The sequence below is a fragment of the Citrus clementina genome, unplaced genomic scaffold (genome assembly GCF_000493195.1).
Source record: "Citrus clementina cultivar Clemenules unplaced genomic scaffold, Citrus_clementina_v1.0 scaffold_7, whole genome shotgun sequence".
Lineage (NCBI taxonomy): Eukaryota > Viridiplantae > Streptophyta > Magnoliopsida > Sapindales > Rutaceae > Citrus > Citrus x clementina.
This window is the reverse complement of record NW_006262075.1, coordinates 11,156,020-11,177,268: the sequence shown is the minus strand read 5'-3', so window position 1 is coordinate 11,177,268 and position 21,249 is coordinate 11,156,020. Positions and strand designations below refer to the sequence as shown.

At 33.0% G+C, this 21,249-nt stretch overlaps 4 protein-coding genes across 7 annotated transcripts; 2 read left to right on the top strand and 2 right to left on the bottom strand.

The window, feature by feature from the left end:
- The first annotated feature begins 3,472 nt into the window (after positions 1-3,472).
- LOC18037480 (probable polygalacturonase At3g15720) lies at positions 3,473-6,523 on the top strand. The gene is made up of 9 exons (XM_024181123.1): positions 3,473-3,571; positions 4,349-4,486; positions 4,829-4,984; positions 5,091-5,117; positions 5,225-5,432; positions 5,697-5,778; positions 5,871-5,979; positions 6,078-6,191; positions 6,296-6,523. The coding sequence occupies exons 1-9, from the start codon at positions 3,473-3,475 to the stop codon at positions 6,521-6,523; spliced, it is 1,161 nt and encodes a 386-aa protein (XP_024036891.1).
- A 2,675-nt stretch (positions 6,524-9,198) lies between these two features.
- LOC18037650 (RHOMBOID-like protein 5) lies at positions 9,199-11,461 on the top strand. Of its 2 annotated transcripts, XM_024181359.1 has the most exons (5): positions 9,199-9,636; positions 9,732-9,895; positions 9,977-10,149; positions 10,346-10,614; positions 10,704-10,856. In XM_024181359.1, exons 1-5 carry the CDS (start codon positions 9,422-9,424, stop codon positions 10,777-10,779), a joined length of 897 nt encoding a protein of 298 aa, XP_024037127.1. In that variant the 5' UTR covers positions 9,199-9,421; the 3' UTR covers positions 10,780-10,856. The 2 variants fall into 2 exon arrangements, with proteins under 2 accessions (XP_024037127.1, XP_024037126.1); XM_024181358.1 differs by having other exon boundaries at positions 10,346-11,461.
- On the bottom strand, positions 10,062-13,886 carry LOC18037436 (DCC family protein At1g52590, chloroplastic). 3 transcript variants are annotated; one of them, XM_024181361.1, is made up of 6 exons: positions 13,613-13,886; positions 13,270-13,327; positions 12,594-12,701; positions 12,233-12,325; positions 12,069-12,139; positions 10,062-10,136 (listed from the first exon to the last, which is right to left on the bottom strand). In XM_024181361.1, the coding sequence occupies exons 1-6, from the start codon at positions 13,794-13,796 to the stop codon at positions 10,117-10,119; spliced, it is 534 nt and encodes a 177-aa protein (XP_024037129.1). In that variant the 5' UTR covers positions 13,797-13,886; the 3' UTR covers positions 10,062-10,116. The 3 variants fall into 3 exon arrangements, with proteins under 3 accessions (XP_024037129.1, XP_024037128.1, XP_006427253.1); XM_024181360.1 differs by lacking the exon at positions 10,062-10,136 and adding an exon at positions 11,487-11,614; XM_006427190.2 differs by lacking the exon at positions 10,062-10,136 and having other exon boundaries at positions 11,621-12,139.
- A 1,022-nt stretch (positions 13,887-14,908) lies between these two features.
- Positions 14,909-17,934, bottom strand: LOC18037644 (RHOMBOID-like protein 5). The gene is made up of 6 exons (XM_006427188.2): positions 17,726-17,934; positions 17,458-17,621; positions 17,131-17,309; positions 16,789-17,048; positions 16,017-16,161; positions 14,909-14,935 (listed from the first exon to the last, which is right to left on the bottom strand). Exons 1-5 carry the CDS (start codon positions 17,932-17,934, stop codon positions 16,017-16,019), a joined length of 957 nt encoding a protein of 318 aa, XP_006427251.2. The 3' UTR covers positions 14,909-14,935.
- Positions 17,935-21,249: the final 3,315 nt, after the last annotated feature.

Sequence of the window (21,249 nt, the reverse complement as noted above, 5' to 3'; positions counted from 1 at the left end):
GATCATTACGTACTGGAGTTCTAAAGATCAGAAAAAAAAAGCTTAATTCAAACAAAAATTAGTTACCACGATACGAAATAAAACATCAACAACAACAAAAAGTCATTCAAAGGTTACTTGGCATACAAGGTGCCAAATTAAAAAAAAAAAAAAAAATCTGTCCCCCTGTTATTGTCTTCTTTCCTTCTCTCTTTCCCGGTAACCAAACAAGAAATAATTTAAAAAAAACCCATATAAAGAATGAGAAAAGGCAAACAGAAATCAAACATTATAAAGGGGTACTTGCATGGAGTTAAAAGAATAGTACAATGTGGACTGAATTATAAATACAAGTTAATTATGTTTTAAATATCCTATTTTATACTGATTCTTTTAGAAGATAGATTTAGATTCTTTCTTAATCTAATTTTTTTAATATTTTAAATAAATTTAACATGTGTAATTTAAATTATTGTATGTACAAGGTTTACTTAATTTTCCTTGTTAAAAAACATATTGTTTTGATAGTTGACTAAGGAACGTTAACATTAATTTTTTAAATCATTTAATAATATCTTATTTTTCCTTTCTTTTCTTTTTCTTCTTTCCACTTCCATTATCACATACTTAAATTTTGTTCGCGTGACGGTCTAGATGAAGTGATTGGCCACCAGGCCCACGATGTTGCTCGTTCGATCCAATTTTTATATTTTCTGTTCTTCTATATGGTCATGTTTATTACCAAAATTAATGTTTATGAGTATGACGAAGGTTTTTTTTTTTTTTTGGCTGCTTGAAAAAATAAATATATAAATAAATTAGACATAACAGAATAGAATTTTGAAAATCTAGAAAAATCTAATCTTTATCCATTTCTTTCTAATTTTGTCTCTTTTTCTACCAATGGCATTTTTTTTCTTCATGTGTATTGCCAAAGTTAAAATTTATGATTAAGGAAGCGAAGGAAAAAAAAAAAAAAAACACTACAGGAAGGTAAGAAGGGGCTGCTTGGAAGGAGAAGGGGATAAAAGAAAGAAAAGAAAGAAAGTTACATTGTTAAGTTTTATTATTTTTAGTTTTTAGATAATTAGTAAAACTATGTGTTTTTGTGTTTAATAAGAAAAATTAAGATTGAGTTAAATCTTGTACATCCAATAATTTAAATTACACATGTTAATTTTTTTTAAAACATTAGGAAAGATTAGATTAGGAGATGATTTGGATCCAGAATGGTAAAAATCTCTCACTAAATAACAACTAATATCCCTTCTTCTCCTTCTTGTTATTATTAGAGTGAAAATACAGCCACAAACTCTTGTACAAATTGATTTGACATCAACTCATTAGTTGAATTAAAAATAAATATAATAAAAACAAATCATGTGTATTAAGAGATATTTCATCCAATCAATTAAATTATGCCACATCAGTTTGTACAATAAAAAATTCTACAAGAGTTTATAATTATATTATTACTCTTATTATTATTCAAACTCCCAAGTTATGCTAAAGAGCCTTGTGGAAGAACATAAAATATAACTTAATTGAAATATATATATTCAATTATTTAAAATTAATATTCATCTTCTTAGAGCCTTTGTAATTTTTTGCTTATTTAGGTAACCCGACAACTATTACAAGTACGATTGGGTATATTTTAGGGAAAATAAATATAATCTCTCTGCTGTTTAGTCAAAATTCTCCTAGTATTTTAAATTAAGTTCAAATCCCCGTTATAATGGTTGTTAACTTTATTAATTATTTAACCCTTGCAAACATAATAAGAGCTAATTTTAATTTGAAAATAAAAAGAAAATGATAAATTTCATCACCATTCCAATCCACCCATCACCAAATTCATTCATAATCATCTAATTTCCATTCTAAAGACAAAAGATCAGAAAGTCACAAATAAAAATAACTGCAAACCCAAGTCTCCATCCGCAAATATCACCTGATTAGGCTAGATCCTCCATTGGGTTTACTTACAGCCTTATGACATAAAAATCACTTGAAACTAGTGAAAATCCTCTCATCTACTTAAGAAATAACATACCATATGTCGCACAGTTTACATTGAAATTTTAAAAATAATTTAAAATTTTTAGTATTACTCTTTGGACAATGCAGATAAGAAGGAAACTCAAATAAACTTTTTTTTTTCCCCAAAATCTCTTGTTTTCAATACAAAAGATTTTATTATCTCAACTAGATGACTCCGACAGATGCTAAAATATTAAAGTTAATAACACAAACTGCATTATTAGTTTGCAGATAAATAACATTGATATAGAATTATAAAAAACTTCCAACGGATTGGATAACGAAAATCTAGAAGAAGCTAACTTTGTGGAGGATTATTTATGCAATTAAAATAGGGTTAATTGAAATGTCATAATTGCTTAATTTCTTAGTAGGGTTATAATGAAAATGAATTTTGTAAGGATTTTGAATTTGATGAATTTGGCGGCTGTATTCAGCAGTTTATGCAAATATCTAACCCAATTACAATAAAAAAGAACTAGGTCAGTTTTAATAAAATTTTCATGTATACATTTATTTTAAAATCAAGTAATTATAATGAGAATTGAAATTATACATTGATCAGATTTATTGCATGATCCCGTTGAAACTGTACCATGGAAATTTTATCGGTAAGACTAGGCAATAGCTTACTCTTATAAATGAATATCTAGCTAACACGTAATATATTTTCACCGATGATTTTTTTAATTATTCCATATTTAGCTTAAAAGTTTTCATATGTGGTTTCCATAAAAAAATGTTCGTGACATATTATAGCGAGACCATTAACCATAATCTTCGATAATTTATAATATTCATCACTCTACGTCTACTGCACTACTGCACCTGGGTTGATTTTATCTTCTAATGCAGAGTCTGACATCAATAAGTTATAACACTCAACAAATAAATATTAGAAATTGCACGATGAGGATAATTAAAAACTAATCTAAATAAATAGATCGGATAGCTATTGCATGATAAGGATTATTAAAATCTAGCCTAATTGAATACATTATCAGGACCATGTTGGATTAATTTGGAAATAAATATTATTGTTAGTACGGCAAATCCTAACAATTTGGCAATAAGTTCAAAATTATCAATGTATTCAAATAAAAAGATCTATATATGGGCTCAAATTGGAAACCCCATGTATGAGAGAATCTATTATGGGATTATCTTGCATATTAGAGCTTTGAAGGATAAATATAAATAGAAGACCAAATGATCAGTTGTTATAAATCATCAAAACTTTTTTAGTATTATTATTTTCATAACTAAAAGCGTATAGTCTTCATTTTTGTCGCAAATAGACAATGGCAAGAGGAGACATTTATCCTCAATTAATTCACTCTTCCACTCTCGCATTCTTTCATTTTAAATTTCTTTCTGCCAATATGCATATCATAATTCATTTTTACTCTCAATGCAGGAACTATTTTTCATCATCTCTTTGCTAATGTGCATGGCTACATTGGGTTGGAGCCGATCGTATCCTGGAACAATGCCTTATAACGTTATGAACTTTGGTGCTGTGGGAAATGGAGTTACCGATGATTCCCAAGTAAATATATATATTTTATTTTTACATACGAGTCATTCTCCAAATGGAACGCTTGTCATAAAATATAGATTTAATATTATAAACATTTCATAACTATGATACAATGTTAGACTACAAGCAACACAATAGAGAGCTATTAATATTAGTCATTCTCTAATGCGGATGCCCATACTTAATACACCATATAATATAAAAATGAATTCATATTTTAAAAAATACGGGTACCTCATAATTATATATACTTGTTTCTCATGTATCCATACACCATATTCTATCTCGCTATACATTAAATATGTTTCCAAAGATTTAAACTGTGATCCTTTGTTTTTATTATGCAAGTCAAATCAACTGAACTATCATTTGGAGATGATTCAATCCCCAGTGCCACATAGATATATGAGAGCTTTTGGTAATTGAAAAACCACAAAATCCAACCATGCAAACTTGACCTAAAATAGAAACTGTCAAGCTCTGATTAGAAATAGTAAATATATTATGTATGAGAGATATAAAACGCACGATATAGAATGAAACATGAGACACGGATAAGTGAAACAAGAATTAAAATGACAACATCGAATTAATACTCACTTTCGAAAGAAGAGAAAAAGAAAAAATCAGTAATCAATAGAATAACTAGAGTCTAGAGATTAATTACAGCTAGTTTGCCTTTCTCAATTTAAAATATCAAAGCTCTTTAGTTTCTGTTCTTCTTAATTTTTTTTTTTCCTTGTGTTAGTATTTTACGGTAACTTCTGTGATTTAATTCATTTCTAGGCTTTTATTAAAGCATGGAACGCGGTTTGTGGAGATACATCAAACAATCCAACCCTTCAGGTTCCTCAGGGGAAAACATTCTTGCTGCAACCTACAAGTTTCCAAGGTCCATGCAAATCTTCCAACCTCCAAGTTCAGGTAAATGGATTTTAATTTTCTCACCATCATCAATACCTTTCATAATACTAGCAATATTTATCAATAAAAAAGGTATAAGGTCATCACACTCTCTGTTGACTATTTTAATTTTTTTTTTATACACTCCAAATTTTTTTATTACCGACGTATGTCCCAAAATTCTATTTATTGTGTACATAATATAGTGTAAGTCAGCGGTCAATAATGGAAGCACGGGAATCAATAGTGGAAATATTAAGGGTATTAACGAAAGATTTAATAATTTTTCAATACCAGACAGAATTGTGCTGTAGTTTCTCGAAAAAGAAAGTCTTACTTTAAAGCCCTATTTTTTTAACACAGATTGAGGGGAATCTCATTGCACCTGAAGGACCGTCAAGTTGGAAAGGAAAGGATCGAAGGTCTTGGCTTTACTTCGCAAATGTCAATGGATTTACTGTTAATGGAAATGGAGAAATTGATGGCCAAGGATCACAGTGGTGGAAGCTTTGCTCAGATGTGGGTGCACAACATTTTTTTGCGAACTCTCGTCCCTTTTACTGAACCTTTTTTTTTTCATTATTTTTATCACAAATTCTCATACACCTTCCTGAATCATATGCAGTATAGCGAGGACTGCACGAAACCCAAAGTAAGAAAATTTATGAACAAAATGCTTAATTAACATAAACATTCATCAAATGTAATGATAATATTACATACACATTCCTTTTTCATGAATATGATGGATGGCAACAGGCATTAGTATTTGAAAAATGTACCAGTTTTCAAGTCAGTGGACTGAAACATATCAACAGTCAGAAAAATCACATCTCCTTAGATAACTGTCAGGATGCAACTCTCTCTAATCTCCACATATCAGCCCCTGAATCAAGCCCTAACACTGATGGCATTGACATCTCTGCCTCCCAAAACATTCATATTCTCAACAGTAACATTGCCACAGGTTAATATTATTATTATTTTGCTTTTTCTAATACATTCAATTTTGTACCTTTGTTTATTATTATCATTAGAAATTATCCAATTCAGAATCAAAATCCAGAAAGATATAATGCCATATGGTGCAATAGTATAATATAATAGTTTTTCCTGAGTTTAATAAAGTCCAATATCCTAAACTAGATTAGTACTCTTACTATCATTTCTTCTTTCTATTTTCTTGAGTTTAATTGTGCGTATAGCATAAATTTTTGTTGTATGAATTTAGGTGATGATTGCATTGCAATTAACACGGGAAGCTCTCAGATTAATGTAACTGGGTTGACATGTGGTCCGGGGCATGGTATAAGGTTTGTTAATTATGATGACTTTGTCTAATTAATCCAAACGATTTACAAAGCGTTGCAAGTATCTATACTTATAAGAGCATTTGTTATTCTAGCATCGGAAGCCTAGGAAAGCAAGGAGAGGCAGCAGCAGTTGAGGAAGTACATGTGAAAAATTGTACTTTGAACGCAACTCAAAATGGATTGAGGATCAAAACATGGCAGGTAATTAAAGTCTTCTTAAATTAACCAATAATATTCATCATTTGTAATATATATTTCTTATTTCAAAATTTATTCTTAATGGTTCTTAATATTTATAGGGGGGGTCTGGGTATGCCAGGAAGATAACTTTCAACGACATTACACTCACAGATGTTGACAATCCCATCATCATTGACCAATTTTACTGCCCACATGAACAATGCAGTAATGAAGTAAGCAAATAATAAAAATCTTGATTCTATCATATACTTGATTTTAGATTTCTTATTGTTTATACTTTTACTAATACAATATTTTATTTTGATTAATTAAAAAGACAAATGCAGTCAAAATAAGTGATGTTTCTTACACTGGAATTCATGGGACATCAATCACACAAGATGCAATTGCCTTGAATTGCAGCCGGACTGTTGGCTGTGACAACATAGTGCTGGAGCACATCCACATAGCTTCATCGAATTCGAAGGAGGGGACTTATTCAACTTGCATCAATGCTCATGGAAAATGTGATGATTCAGTCCCTAGTGTTGGCTGTTTGAAATAAATTTGTAGCATTTGTTTACACAGCTGCTTTATTCTTGAGAAGCCTTTTTTTTTTTTGTACAATAAAGAAAAGTTAGATCTGGTACAAAGCCTTTCAATATTTGAGAGAAATTAGATATGCAACTATGTAATCATTTTGAAAATTTTTAAAAAGATCACATGGAGACTTAGGGGTGGGTATTTTACCCAACCCGAAATTTCGGGTTTGGGTCGGGATTGAAACCTGATCAGATTAAAAATTACAAACCCGATCAGTTTGTGAAAACCCGACCCGATCCGAATACCCAATCGGGTTTGCCAAAAAAAATAAACTAACTAAACCTAAACACACACACACCATTAGGCACCACACGCCGCACACACACAAAGTCACTCGCTCTCACAGACGCACACACCAGCACAAGTCCACAAACAAAACAAGAATCACAACTTCACAAGTTCACAACACTGTCAAACTGCGATCTGCTGTTGACAACTGCCAAGTAAAACCACGATATGTTGTTGCCAAGTGAAGTCGCGATCTGCTGCTGCCAAGTGAAGCCGCAATCTGCTGCTGCCAAGTGAAACCGCGTCCAGCTGTGAGTCTTCCGCGATCTGTCGTTGCACGTCTGCCCATCTGCTGCCAAAAACTCATCTGTGATCTGCTGTCGTGGCCACCGATCAGCTGCTTGAAGGCCGAATCCTCACAACCCAACCCGAGTTTCTGGCTTTCTCCCCACTCGAACCCGATTTTGAAGCTTTCAACTTTCAAGCTTCAAATCCGAACTCAATCTTACCCAAATTAAACTCGAATTATTGACCCGACTCGATCCGGTCCGAATATAATTCGGATTGATTTTTGTCTAATCCGATCGGATTGACCCGAACCCAATTTTGCCCACCTGTACATGGAGTTGGTTTTTTCACTGTTCTAGCAACGTTAATAGATAATTAGTTAGAAGTCTCGTGCTTACTTCAATTTCCCAAGCAAACCTTATTTCAATTCAACGCACCTACGGACGGACCTCTTGTCTTTAGCCCAGTTTATAAAGACCTTTCCCAGGTCTCAATTTATGTCCACGTGAGTAAATGTCGAGACTCTGCTTTAGTACCACTGCGAGTCCCAGGCCCTGGCCCATTGACAACCCCACTTTACGTCTTAATTGCCATCTTACATGAATAAATCCACCAAGCTTGTCTTTAATATTATTACTAAGTTGTTACCTAAAAGATATAAAAGATAACCAATAATTTGAGGAGTGTTACCACCAAAATTTTAGGAGACGATGGCTAGTATATAGGGATGGCAAAAATTCCCACGGGGACGAGTATCCTCGGGAATTTTTCCCATTCGGGGAGGGTATGGGGATAATTTCATACCCAATTTCTTATTCGGGGAGGGGACGGGAAAATTTTTTTACCCAATTTCTTATTCGGGGAGGGGACGGGGATGAGGTGGAATCCCCATCCCCTACCCATTTCCCCATTTTAATTTTTTAAAATTACTAGTAAATAAATAATAAAATTTAAATTATAAAATTATAAATATTGGTAAAAATAAAAAATATCAAAATATTTATATTATTAAACTTTTAGGCTTAATTAAGTAATTAAAGTCCTAAATTTTTATTTAGGACATTAAAAAGACATTAACTTAAATATATTTTTTTATTTATTTTTAGATGTTATAATTGCCCACAACAAATCACAATTTTAATATCTAATCTAATCTAATCTAATATTTGCTTTTGATTTGCTCCGATTTAACTATTGTGTTGCAAATGGAATAATCCACATTTATAAAGTGCCCACGCCACCATTGAAAAAGTTAATTTTGAATCTAAATTCGATTTTATTTGTAATAATTTTGTATTATACTATTAATTTGTTCATGATAGTTTGTAAAAGAAGTTTGTATCCCTTGCATGTTGCGTTACTTACAATTTAATGTATGTGACTTTTGTAATAGATATTAATGTAAGATATATTTCGAACTTTACTTTTATTTGAATTTTTTATTTTAATATAATTAACTCAAAATCGAAAAAAAAATATATTAGTTATTCGGGGATGGGGATTCTCTCAAGTAATTCTAACGGGGACGGGGAGGGGACGGGGACATATACAAAATATCGGGGATGGGTACGGGGAGATCGGTCTCCTCCCCTCCCCTCCCCATTGCCATCCCTACTAGTATAAGGTGCTCCCACACGAAATTCGGCTGGCATAAAGTTTTCAAAATACATTTTTTTCCTGAATCTGATTATTTGTTTTACAGTGTGAGAACATTAAAAAATAACTAAGTAAACAAATATTGAACTATTTCAATTACCGACATAAATATACCAACTTCCTGTTATTATTATTATTATTATTATTTTTAATACAACTCTTTACGTATAGAACTTATTCAGCACATATTTGCCGTTTTAGGAACCTCGAAACTGACCAAATGGAAGGTCGCATATCCCCTTCTGGAAGTTATTTAAATTTCTATGCTAAATTCATATTACAAACAACTAAAATTTTGGAACACTAATCCTAGCAAATTTGTCTGAGGGGTAAAATACGAAAACCAACTAAAAAAAATCAATATCCACATCTAGGACAATGATGTTGCAATATCGTATATGAATTACATTTTATTGAAAAAAGAAAATTGATAACCGAAAACAATGATATGAACGTTGCAGAAAAGTTATTATTATTTTCAAAGATTCAACAATATAACCCGGCGGACTGCATATGGAACAATCTTTAGAAAGAGCGGTTTCATGAGCAATAAATCAAAAGCACCAAAAATAGCTTACCAGCCTAGCAAGACGTGCTCGTTGCCACCCAAATTCTATCCCCCCCTCCCGTCTCCTTCTCTCTCTTCTGGTATTGTTGATCCTGCAATCTTTCTTGCCGGCAGGCCGCCATGGAGAACAAGCCATACGCTCCCGAGCAGTGGCGCGCATGGCTCACGCCGGTCATCTTTGTTGTTTGCATTATTATGTTCGTTTACACCATGCATGTAAACAATTGCCCTGCGAAAACTGCAGACAGTCACCAATGTGTTTTGAGAGATATATTAGGGAGATATTCCTTTCAACCATGGAAGGAAAATTATCTCCTCGGACCTTCCATCTCCACGTAATTAAGAAGTCGAACCCTCAACAATGTTTCTGTTTCATTTTGTGTACTTAATTGGAAACAGGGATAGATTACTCTCCTTTATTTTCTTCCAGGCTCAGAGATCTCGGTGGCCTTGACCGAAACCTAGTTGTGAGGAAAAATCAAAAATATCGTCTCTTGTCTAGCATGTGGCTTCATGCTGGAATCATTCATTTGGTTGTCAACATGACGAGCCTTATGCTTGTTAGTTACCGCCTGGAACAGGAATTTGGATTCGGTAAGAACTTGATAATGAACTACGAGTGAATTATTGTACTATAAGTTCTTACTGGTTGTAAATCACTCTTCAATATGGCAGCGAGAATAGCACCTCTGTATCTGCTTTCTGGGTTTGGTGGAAGCCTTTTATCTTGTCTTCACCATAAAGGAAAGAAAGAAATTGTTTCAGTTGGAGCATCCGGTGCACTCTTTGGACTGTTGGGAACCATGCTTTCTGAGTTAATTGCAAACTGGACGATCTATGAAAATAAGGTGACTATGTTACTAACTGCTTTAAAATAATAACACAATGACATAAACCTCGCAGATATTATTCTTAAAATAATAATAATAATAGTTGTGAAATTGAAAGTCATAATATTATTCTTAAAGTAACTTCAAACATCATTCCAAAATGAACTTTCACAAAGATATAAACAGATATAAGTTCTAACTCTTCTCTATTCAGTGCACATCACTTTCAGTTCTAGGTTCTGTTATTGCCCTGAATTTGGCTTTTGGATTCATACCCGGTGTGGATGGTGTAGACAATTTGGCACATATTGGAGGATTTGCCTCTGGAGTTCTCCTTGGATTTATCCTCTTTCTACGTCCCCAATATGGATATGTAAGCGAAAAATACATTGCTGCGGGATATGATGCCAAGCATAGGAAACCCAAGTACATGCACTATCAACAATTGTGTTGGATTATAGCTTTAATCCTCTTAGTCCTTGGGTATATCACTAAACGTTCATTTCAAACATTTGTTGAAAATTTCAAAATTGGGGTTCACAAATTTCGGCTAACCATTGCCATTTTGTCAGATATGCACTCGGCTTGTCCAAGCTATACAAAGGCGACAAGATACACAACGAACCTCTCCCACACTCTCATAGCTGATTATTCTTGTAGCAGATTAACCACAAAACCTTCATGCAATACTAGGATACTGGATTCCAACCTTCACATCCTCACATCTATGTAGACAATATCCATGCACGCATATGCAATAGAGCACACAAGATATATGTCGATAAATACTGGATGATATTTAGGCATTTATGCATATGCATACAACTCAGCTCTCGGATCTTATCATTTGAACTTCTATTCTTTTATCTTCTATCTTTTATCAGTGTAAGGCAGATGCTTTCTTAAGTGTACAAAAGGGAGATAGATGTTTGAAATAGTAATATTGCACAATAACTACGAATAGTTCATAAAATATCTTCCTTTCCTATAGGATAAAAGAAAACTTTGCAAGGAAGTGATGCACAAAATACTCAGATACAAACTTTCAACATTTGGAATTAGCAGAAACAGTAAACTTTTGATGCTCTCAAACCTCCAGGATATCATTTAAAAGGATTGTCCGATCCTGCTTTCCTTTTCCTAAAGCTTCAAACTATGCTGGTCCTTACAAATTTCCAACCTAACAGGATGTAGTCCTTGGACCAAGAGAATTCAACAAAACTACCAGGATTTAAAATATTGAAATTATCAAATGGGAGCTCCATACCTCTATGTGGGTCCCACAAATAGCATTCCCTCAATGATGTTATCACTCCATTATATGTGCAGCTGCTTGCTGCAGAAGTCTACTTAATTAGAATGGGGAATGGGAGGTTGAGGGTGAGTGTGCGTGCCATTCTATCAACTACTAAAGAAACAGGATACTATGAGGAGGAAAGACATGGTTACCAAAAAAATATTGCCCGCAATAGGCTTTGAAGAGCTGGGATCATATGTTGGCATCCAATAGATCAAAAAGTATTAGGAACTTAAACACTTGACAATAAAGTCAAGATAGAGAAGGCTTGTTTTAATATATGGCCACAAATATGTTACAATAAAGCTCTGATGTAATCACCAGAAGAACTAGGAAATTATTAAATAGGGGGAAAAAATTATGCACTTCATACGTATCAATTGATAAGGAGGAAAAAAAAGAGTAAAATCAAATATTTGTAACAATAAGGTCAGAATTGTAAGCATATATATGGCCAAGATGACCAATTTACATTAAGAGTTGTCAAATGTCAATTGATAAACATGTTCACAGTATATTCTATTTCCACAGAGCAAGAAACAATGGACCACATTATGATCCCTCATTTCTGGAGTTTCAAATATATACATACATTCATTAGCCGCAACGATTGCACATCCTTAATTATCATATAACTCACATGAATCTGAGCGGCCAAAAATGTTGTATCGATTGTTTGCTATGTTGTCATATGCAAAATCTCTTACAAACCTGCAACCACCCATAGCAAAAAACAGAATAATAAATTTCCATTGCTCTGCTCATTTGTTTCAGAACTACAGCAACAAAGAAGGGACGACTTACTGAGGAACAAACTGTAGAAAAAATGCTAGCTGAGGGAAAGGTAGGTCTATGTATTCCATTATCTTAAGAACAGCATCTGACTTGATATATGATCTGAAATCCACCATCAATTCTTAATCATTCTTGTGCAAACCTTTTCTATTCAAGAGAGACAGATAGAAACATGAAGGGAGAGGGGATAGGAATAATCTCATTTGAATTAATTAGAAGACAGACATTGACACAATGTGAAATGTTAAAATTGGTGGAACATAGTTACCATTACCCTAAAAGGTCAGAAACTAAATTCAGGTGCCATCCTTTAGAATTCAGACCAATTTAACATCAGTTTTAGAATACACTGAAAATAATATCCGCGTACCTATCCTTTTCAACAAGCACAACACTTGAAATATCATCAGGAGCTCTTCCTGACCTCCTCAGCAGTTTCTTGCCTGATTCACTCTGGAGAGCTTCGTACCTGATTCTCCTGTCAATTGCCAGACAAAGATATGAAGAAGAACAGTCATTGGGAGCAGATTTATAGCTAAGAAACACTTTGAAGAGACAAATTCTATGATTTTCTTTCCCTTTTGGATTTAAAGAAAATCATTTATAAGAAAGATATTCCTTGGAGGGTTCATAATTAATAGCAGGTAAAGGAAGTGATATTTTCAGTGACCTCAATCTTGTTTAGCATTCATAATCATGTTTTCAACTAATTCATATAATACTTTTCAACCATAAGAAGTAATAATTTGAAATATCATGAACAAACTTAAAAATACAAGCCAAAATGCCAAGTTGAAAATGTGCGAAATCTGGGAGGACCAATTTTCTTTGCAGTAGCTTAATTATGTACAAATCAAAATGAGCTGATACATGGAACACCTTTAACGGGGAAGATCAAATTAGCCTATCTAGGAATATTGTCAACGCCAAAGGATCGTGATCAATCATTGTGGAACATTTGGCTTGAGGTCGAATAACATTTGATATTTATCATTTAACACATTATTCATCAAATTACTCAACAAGCCAGCGGTTAGATCACTTGCCTATTTTTGTCGTTATCCCGTACAAACTTCACTCCTCCATTACACAAATTGCAAACACCTATGGAACGAAAATTCAAAAGAAATATTAACTACAATAGTAGCTTAGCTAGATACCGGCTGCTAAAGTGTTTGGTAAACATTCTATTCTACTCAACAGCTAATAGTTTTCGACCACTAATGATTTCATTTCATAGCAGTGATTAAAAAAAATATATATAAATTAAAAGTTAATTAAGGAGCATAAGCGAAGTTTTTTTTATTTTATAGCTAGCTAGAATTAATAAAATGAATCAACTTCATTCATAAATGGAATAAAAATAATTTTAAAAAAAGTTGTAATTACCATCATATAACATGATGGGTCTGGAGTCTGGTTCAAAGAAGCTCGAAGTTGCATCGACCCAGTAGTCAACTTTATCGCGTTTGGGAGGTGACAGCGTAGCAACAACGGCTGTTCTCCGGCTAACTTGCGCTGGGTGGGAGATGGCTAAACGTGCGCACCCACCACCAGGAACAAGAAGCGCCATGATGATGAAAGACGGTTATTAGCTTCGCTCGTTGTTAGTTCGTTGTCTGAATCGAATTTAGAAACAGGGTTTTATTTTTATTTTTTTTATTGAAAAAGCAAAAGACTGGATTACGAAATAACCCTGAGTTGTTAACGAACTGTAAGTGACCAAGAGAGTGGTAGTTTCGTAATTATGGGATTTCGGGAGTGCATGTGAATGCTTTGTTGATGTGGCTCCTGGATTTACGCGCCACGTGGGACATTAAATGCCACTAGAACATGAAAAATCAAGAAAGCCGAGTTGCCGGGAGGTTTGACAACGAGTCAACTCAGTTTCAGCATGTATTTATTTGAGTGAGTTATTATCATTTCACTACTTTAAAAATTATTAAATATTAAATGACTATAAAAAGAATTATCTCCTATCATTTTTCTACTATATCCTTATAAAAATATTATTTTACTACTTTTTCATTATAACCGTTAGTTGACCAGTTAGTTGATTAACAAAATACTAATTTCATCCTTCGTGATTAAAAAAAACTTAAAATTTATTTACAAAATAAATTTGTAATATATTTATTAAAATAGATATAAAATACCAACATAATTCTTTTTTCTGGAATTATAATATATGAATTAAAAATTTGTCTTATTATTTTTTTAATTATGAATAGTAAAATGATATTTGTTGTAACAAAAAAGTAGTAAAATGATATTTTGATAAAGATATAATAAGAAAATGATAAGAGACAATATTTATTGTAGTCATTTGATATTTGATAATTTTTTAAGTAGTAAAATGATAATAACCCTATTTTATTTATTTGAGATTGAATGTGCATCTAAATAATAATGGGGCGAAAAACATAATTTAATAACGATATTTCAAGACAAAATTCATTATCACTAAATTAATAAAAATAGCATACAATCAACATTAATTAAATGGCTTTTGCTATGTAAGGCAAATATTTGATAAATAATACATACACATATATATAATATGATAATTCTCTAATGAGGATTTTTTTAATTTAATAAAGTAAAAATGTTACTAACAGTCGTATTGTCCTTCAAATTACATTGGGGATCATATCATTTATAATTCATGGCGAGTGGCAACTCTCTTGAAGATACACAAGTCTTGTTCCACAACTGCAATATAAAGCATCAGCTAGCATTAGAACAATATGAGTAAGAGCAATGATATGTACGTAAAATCTTTCATGCAAACCGACGCAGCATACCATACTTGGTTATTTAGTTAAATGAATACATCACTTGACCTACAGAATTTTATTAATATTACTTTAAATCTTAATTCAACCGATCATAATTACACCACATCGGTCTGTTGTGCGTGTGTGTGTGTCTATAAATATATATGTACATGTTTCGTGCAATAGCATTATTTCATGTATATACAATCAAAAATTGAAGAATAATATAAAAAAGTCTCTTTATTGTCAAGAAGTTAATGGCACATTGGTATACATTAGCTCTTAGGTAAGCACTTGGGATAACTCTTAACTCATGAATCATGAGATATTTTATTAAATATGAATTACTCTCATTATGAGCCAAAAAAATCATCCTGCAGGCTGCACATAACAAAGTTAGTTAAGGAAATAATCGTACATGGCTCAACTCAACTACTCAACCAACTTTTATGTGTAGATATATATATATATATATATATATATATATATATACACCCACAATCCTTATCTAGTACGGGCACCCACATTTTTTTTCATGTAGACAATTTTTAAACCGTAAGATTTAATATAGTCAGTTTTTAAGTTTACTAAACCGACAGCTTGATGGTATATTGAAAATTAACTTTATTAAGCCATAAGACTTCTGCATTAAAAAAAATGGAGGCGCCACACCTGAAAATGTTTACACACACACACACACATATATACACAATCTTTCTTTAGTGCGGAGGTCTTCAATTTTTTTTCATGCGATCACACTATTAAACCGCATACATACATATATACATACATACACAGTAATTCTCTAATGCGGGTGTCCTTAATTTTTTTCCTCGCGAACATATTGTTAAACAACGTGATTTAACAATGTGTCCACATTAAAAAAAAAAACATTGAGGACACTTGCACCTAAAAATAATTATATAGTGAGGATATCTTCATTTTATTAAAGTGATGATGCATGTAAAATATATAAAAAAGAAACACATATTTCAAATAAAGGGGTAGAATTTTACCTAATTAGTAGGTAGATTAGTATGTGTATTATTGGATGGCTGTTGTGTTACTCCGACACTCGGCAATTCCTTACTCATATCGATGCTTGGAAGTGGCAGATCTACTCTTTCGCCTTTGTAGAGCTTTGACAAGGCAACCATGTACCTACACTTTGGCACATGTTTGAGCTATCATATCAATTATAAAAAAAATTTTGGGTGTTCGTGAAGTACTGCTCCTTTTTTATTCACTCCTTACTATATATACATTTCAACCAATTATAATAATATATATACATTTCAACCAATTATAATAATATGCATAATCATTTGCTAAATGATGAATGAATGAGGAACAATGCTCTATCACCAATGATTCTCCAATTATAAAACATTTTAATGAATGACATTTTGTTGATACTAAAAATTCAAATTAACTAGAACATTGAACATTGAGAAAAACCCTACCATTTGCTGAAATATATCACATTTTCTCCTTCATTTTTCAAAACCTCGTGTTAAAATGCTATTTTTTTCTTTTTTCTTTTTTTAACTTTTTGTCTTAAACTATTTTACCTCATATATCTTTGTTGGTGATTAATGATGGTTTTTACCCCATCATGAGCAAAATAATAGAAGACAGTACTAAAACATTGAATGTGAACAATTACTTTCACAACAAAAGAGCTTTGATGGGTTTTGAAACAAGGAAAAATGATTAATTTATAGAAACAGTTTCCATCAATTTTCCAATTAATGAATGTTTGAAGTGAACTTGGAATTAGTAATTTACCAAACGAATAAGACGACTACAGATATAACCCAAAGCAGTTTTTGATGGCACTGGTACTTGGGTTTCTTGTGGTTGAGTTCATATCCTGGAGCAATGTATGGTCCGCTAACGTATCCATACTGAGGACGGAGAAGAAGAATGAATCCCAGTAAAATTCCGGCAACGAATCCTCCAATGTGTGCCATATTATCTATACCAGGCATAAATCCGATAGCCATGTTCACGCCAATAACTAAAATCAGCATCGTAATTGATACACACTGGAGAAAAAGATTACTAAACACATCAGCTTATATGCTTTTAAAATTAAAACAGAAGCACAACAGTTACAAAAATAGTCACCTTATTTGTGTACAATGTCCAGTTTGTGATGATTTCAGAAAGTGAGGCACCTAACAGGCCAAAGAGTGCACCTGATGCACCAACTGAAATTTGAAGAGTTTGCTGTGATTCGTCTTGGTGAAGACAAGATAACAAGCCTCCTCCAAAACCAGAAAGCACGTACAAGAGTCCTATTCTCACTGCACTCACAATCAAATGTATCATTTAGATTGAAATTGATTTTCTTTTTCTTTTAGCAACTCTCTGTACCAAAAATTATTGGTTCGAATTTTGAAAATCACAGGAACTTGCAAAAGAGGATTGTCAAATAATCAATTAGGTTCTTACAAAATCCGAAGTCCTCTTCGAGCTTAACACCAATAAACAGAATGGCCAAACTATTAGTAAGCAAATGAATAACATTAGCATGAAGCCACATGCAAGAGAAGAAACGATATATTTCGCCATCGTACACCACTAGATTTCGGCTAAGGCCACCAAGTTTCTTAAGCCTGAAAATTACAAATCATCTTGGTTTCCGAAAGTTAAACCAAAAAATAAATTAAACTAAAAAAATTTGTGCAGAGATCAGTAATAATACTAATAGAGAGCTTACGTTGCAGTGGAAGGGCCAAAGAGAGAATTTTCTGATCTGGGCTGAAAAGAAAATCTCCCCAAGTGATCATGAAATACACATCTATCTTCACCTAAATTCTTAGGACAATTGTTGACATACATGGTGTAAACAAAAACAGCAATGCAAGCTACACAGCTCAAAGGCATGAACCATGAGCACCACGGTCGAGAAGGACCTCCGTACGCCATGGATGGCGGCCGCCGATGGAGGAAGAGTTAGTCGGAATGTAGAAAAGGTTGTTGTCAACCGAAAGAGAGGGAAGTTGGAGAAATGTGGAAACAAAATTTTGTGTGGCAAAGAGCCAATGTTGATCGGTTGGTAACTGTTTTTTTTTTTTCTTTTTTCAATTTCCATTTTTTTAGCCACTCTAAATTTCCTGCTTATTGTCAAACTGTTTGGTCAAAAATCAAAATTGGTAGTCTAGAGGTGGCTCTATATATGGCCTGGCTAATTAATTTGATGGCTCTTAGATAGAGCAGCAAACTGAGGCTGTTAAATGAGCCGTTTTGATTGTGTACAGCTTCCTGGCTTTGTTATTTCTTCTTCATTGTTCTTTGTAGCATATGTATGTATACAAGAAAAATGCTAAAGTTATTGGGAAGACAGAATGAACTATTGCTGTTATAGTGTTAATTGAATAGTTTGTTTTTTTGCCTCTTACACCGTATGCTATTATAGTTGATTCCATCTTCCTCCTATTTAATTTTTCTGTTTAAATATAAGTGCTCATATATGCAAAGGGTAAATTCCGTAATTATTTAGTTGGTCCTTATATATTTTTAAAATGTAATCAAAAGGTCCATATTGTTACTTTATAGCTGAGTTGTGAATTGAACTTTTTAAGGGTAAATTAAAATTTAAATGAATATTAGGACACTCAATTCTCCACCTTAAAGTTAAGGAGAAGAAGTGTCGAACAGTCCAACCAAAGATTGATGGCTAAAAAGAGAATTTAAAAAATATAGAAACTCTCATTGCAATTTAGAAATAACAATCATTTTGAAAGATTTACGCTTCAGAAATTAAACATCAATACTAAAAAAAAAAAAAACCCAGCCAAACTAGGCATTAAAAAAATAAATAAACAAATAAAGAACCTAGATCAAGGTTATTAATAAAAAAAAGATATAAATTGTTTCAAGATCACAGGATGTGGCATTTTTTAGTTTCCTCTAATATCTTGTTATAGAAATAACAATAGAATTTGAAACATTACTGCAAGCATATGAAAGAAAATCAGAACGATAATGCCATTTTGTGTGTACGCACAAAAAAGGTACAATTGATCAATTGGGGTCTACGGTTCTGAAACATTATTACTGACAATTTCGTGACAATAATATTGACACTGCAGAAGATCAATTAATGTTCGAAAATTATGGTAAAAGGCAATCTACGGATGGAACTAATCGGCCAAAAAATTGTCCATGAGCATTGATGCAGGAGGCACGATCGAAAATTATGGTAAAAGACAATCTACGGATGGAACTAATCGACCATATAATTCTCCATGAGCATTGATGCAGGAGGCACGAGTATCTTTTCCTGAATCTGAATGTGTTATGTCGATGTCATTAATCTTAATATCAGTGCAACCAACGCTTTCACTGCAGCTTAACTGAACTGCTTCTTCTGTGCTTGAAGTACCTTGAAATCCAATGTAGGAAACGTCGCTCACCTTAACTGCAGATGTCTGCAACATCGGATGCATATAAAATTGACAAAAACAATAACTTTTAGTGGGTATGTAGTTGGTTCAACTGATAAAATCGCTTTAATCGAATTTCGCTCATTTAGTATCACCTGATTTTTGCACTCATCGTTAGGGCCGCAATAATATTGGTCTATGATAATTGGGTTGTCAGATGACTCTAATTTAATTCTCTCAAAAGAAATCCTTCTGGCATGTCCGGACCCTCCCTGAAAACAAGATCACAATTTTTTTTTTGGGAAAAAAATAACTCAATTAATCTACTTGCCAATAATCAATTAGAACTCAATTGTATTTATGATTAGTTACCTGCCATGTTTTAATCCTCGCTCCATTTTTAGTTCCTTTGAAAGTACAATCTCTTACATGTACATCTTCTACAATACTTGTCCCTCCATTTGCTCCTAAACTTCCAATACTACAATTTACAAAAACAACCAATTCAATTTTGTTAACAGAAAGAACACTTAGTTACTAAAAAAATTTAATATATATGATAGTTCTTATTTACAAACCTTATGCCATGACCAGGTCCACATATCACACCAGTGACAGCAATGTTTGAGGTGTCTGTACCAATGGCAACACAATCATCTCCTGCAGCCATGTTTGTAGTTAGTCAAGATTAGTTGAGTAGAACAAGTACCGCAGTTCTATGATGATGATGATGATTAAACAACTTGATTAGAATTTAATTACCGGTTGCAATGGTGCAGTCGCGTATTTGAACATTGCTCGAGTGAGTAATATCAATGCCATCAGTGTTAGGGCTTGATTCTGGCGCAATTATTTTGAGATTAGAGATGGATACATCGTTGCAGCCGTATACACTGATATGGTTGCCCGGGCTGTCGACATGCATCAATCCACGGAATACAAGGTTATTGCAGCTACCAAATGACAAGGCCTAGCAAAATTATCACCAATAAAATTTAGTACTAGTAGTGGCAAATTTTAAATACAGAGCTGTTAAAAGATATAATTTTACCCCGCAAAATTTATTAACAAATTAAAAGTGAAAATCTGCTTACAGTGGGTCTTTGGTGTTGTTTATTTGACCACCAAGATGCACCTTTTCCATCGATTTTTCCATTTCCGTTAACTGTAAGGCCATTCACATTAGAAAAAAGGAGCCATTTCTTCTTATCATGACCATCCCAGGCACTACTGTGGGGAGCCACGATGTTTCCTTGAATCTGTGAACACATTAGACAAATTTTATTTTGAGAAAAGAATATATAATTCAAAAAATAATTTTAAAAAATTGCTCATTATCAGTTCCAATTACCTGAACATTGATGGAAGAGGACTTGCATGGACCTTGAAAGCTAACAGGATTCAAAAGGAACGTTTTGCCAGCCGGTACAAGTAGCGGTGGAGCATTTGATTTTGATCCACAAATACTTTTCCAAGCTTTTAGGAAAGCCTGAATTAATTAATAAAATTAACCGCCTTTTTGCTAGTTACTAACACCCTAGATACTTGATAATTAATCATTAATTGTAAATGAAAATTAAGAGTGCTAATTAAGGAAATAAAATTTTACTTGTGAATCATCTGTTTCTCCATCTCCTACAGCTCCAAACTGGATCACACTGACAGACGAAGCATAAGAAGGAAATGCCTCACGGGGTTGGAAACTTGATCCCCAGATTGCCATGGACAAAATCAAGATTATGATTAAAAGTTCCTGCAATGAAAAACGTTCTCAAAACCGGAAATAAGATATCCCTTCTAATAAAAACGTTGACAGATTCTTTATATTGGTTTTCCTTTTTAACAAAATCGTCAA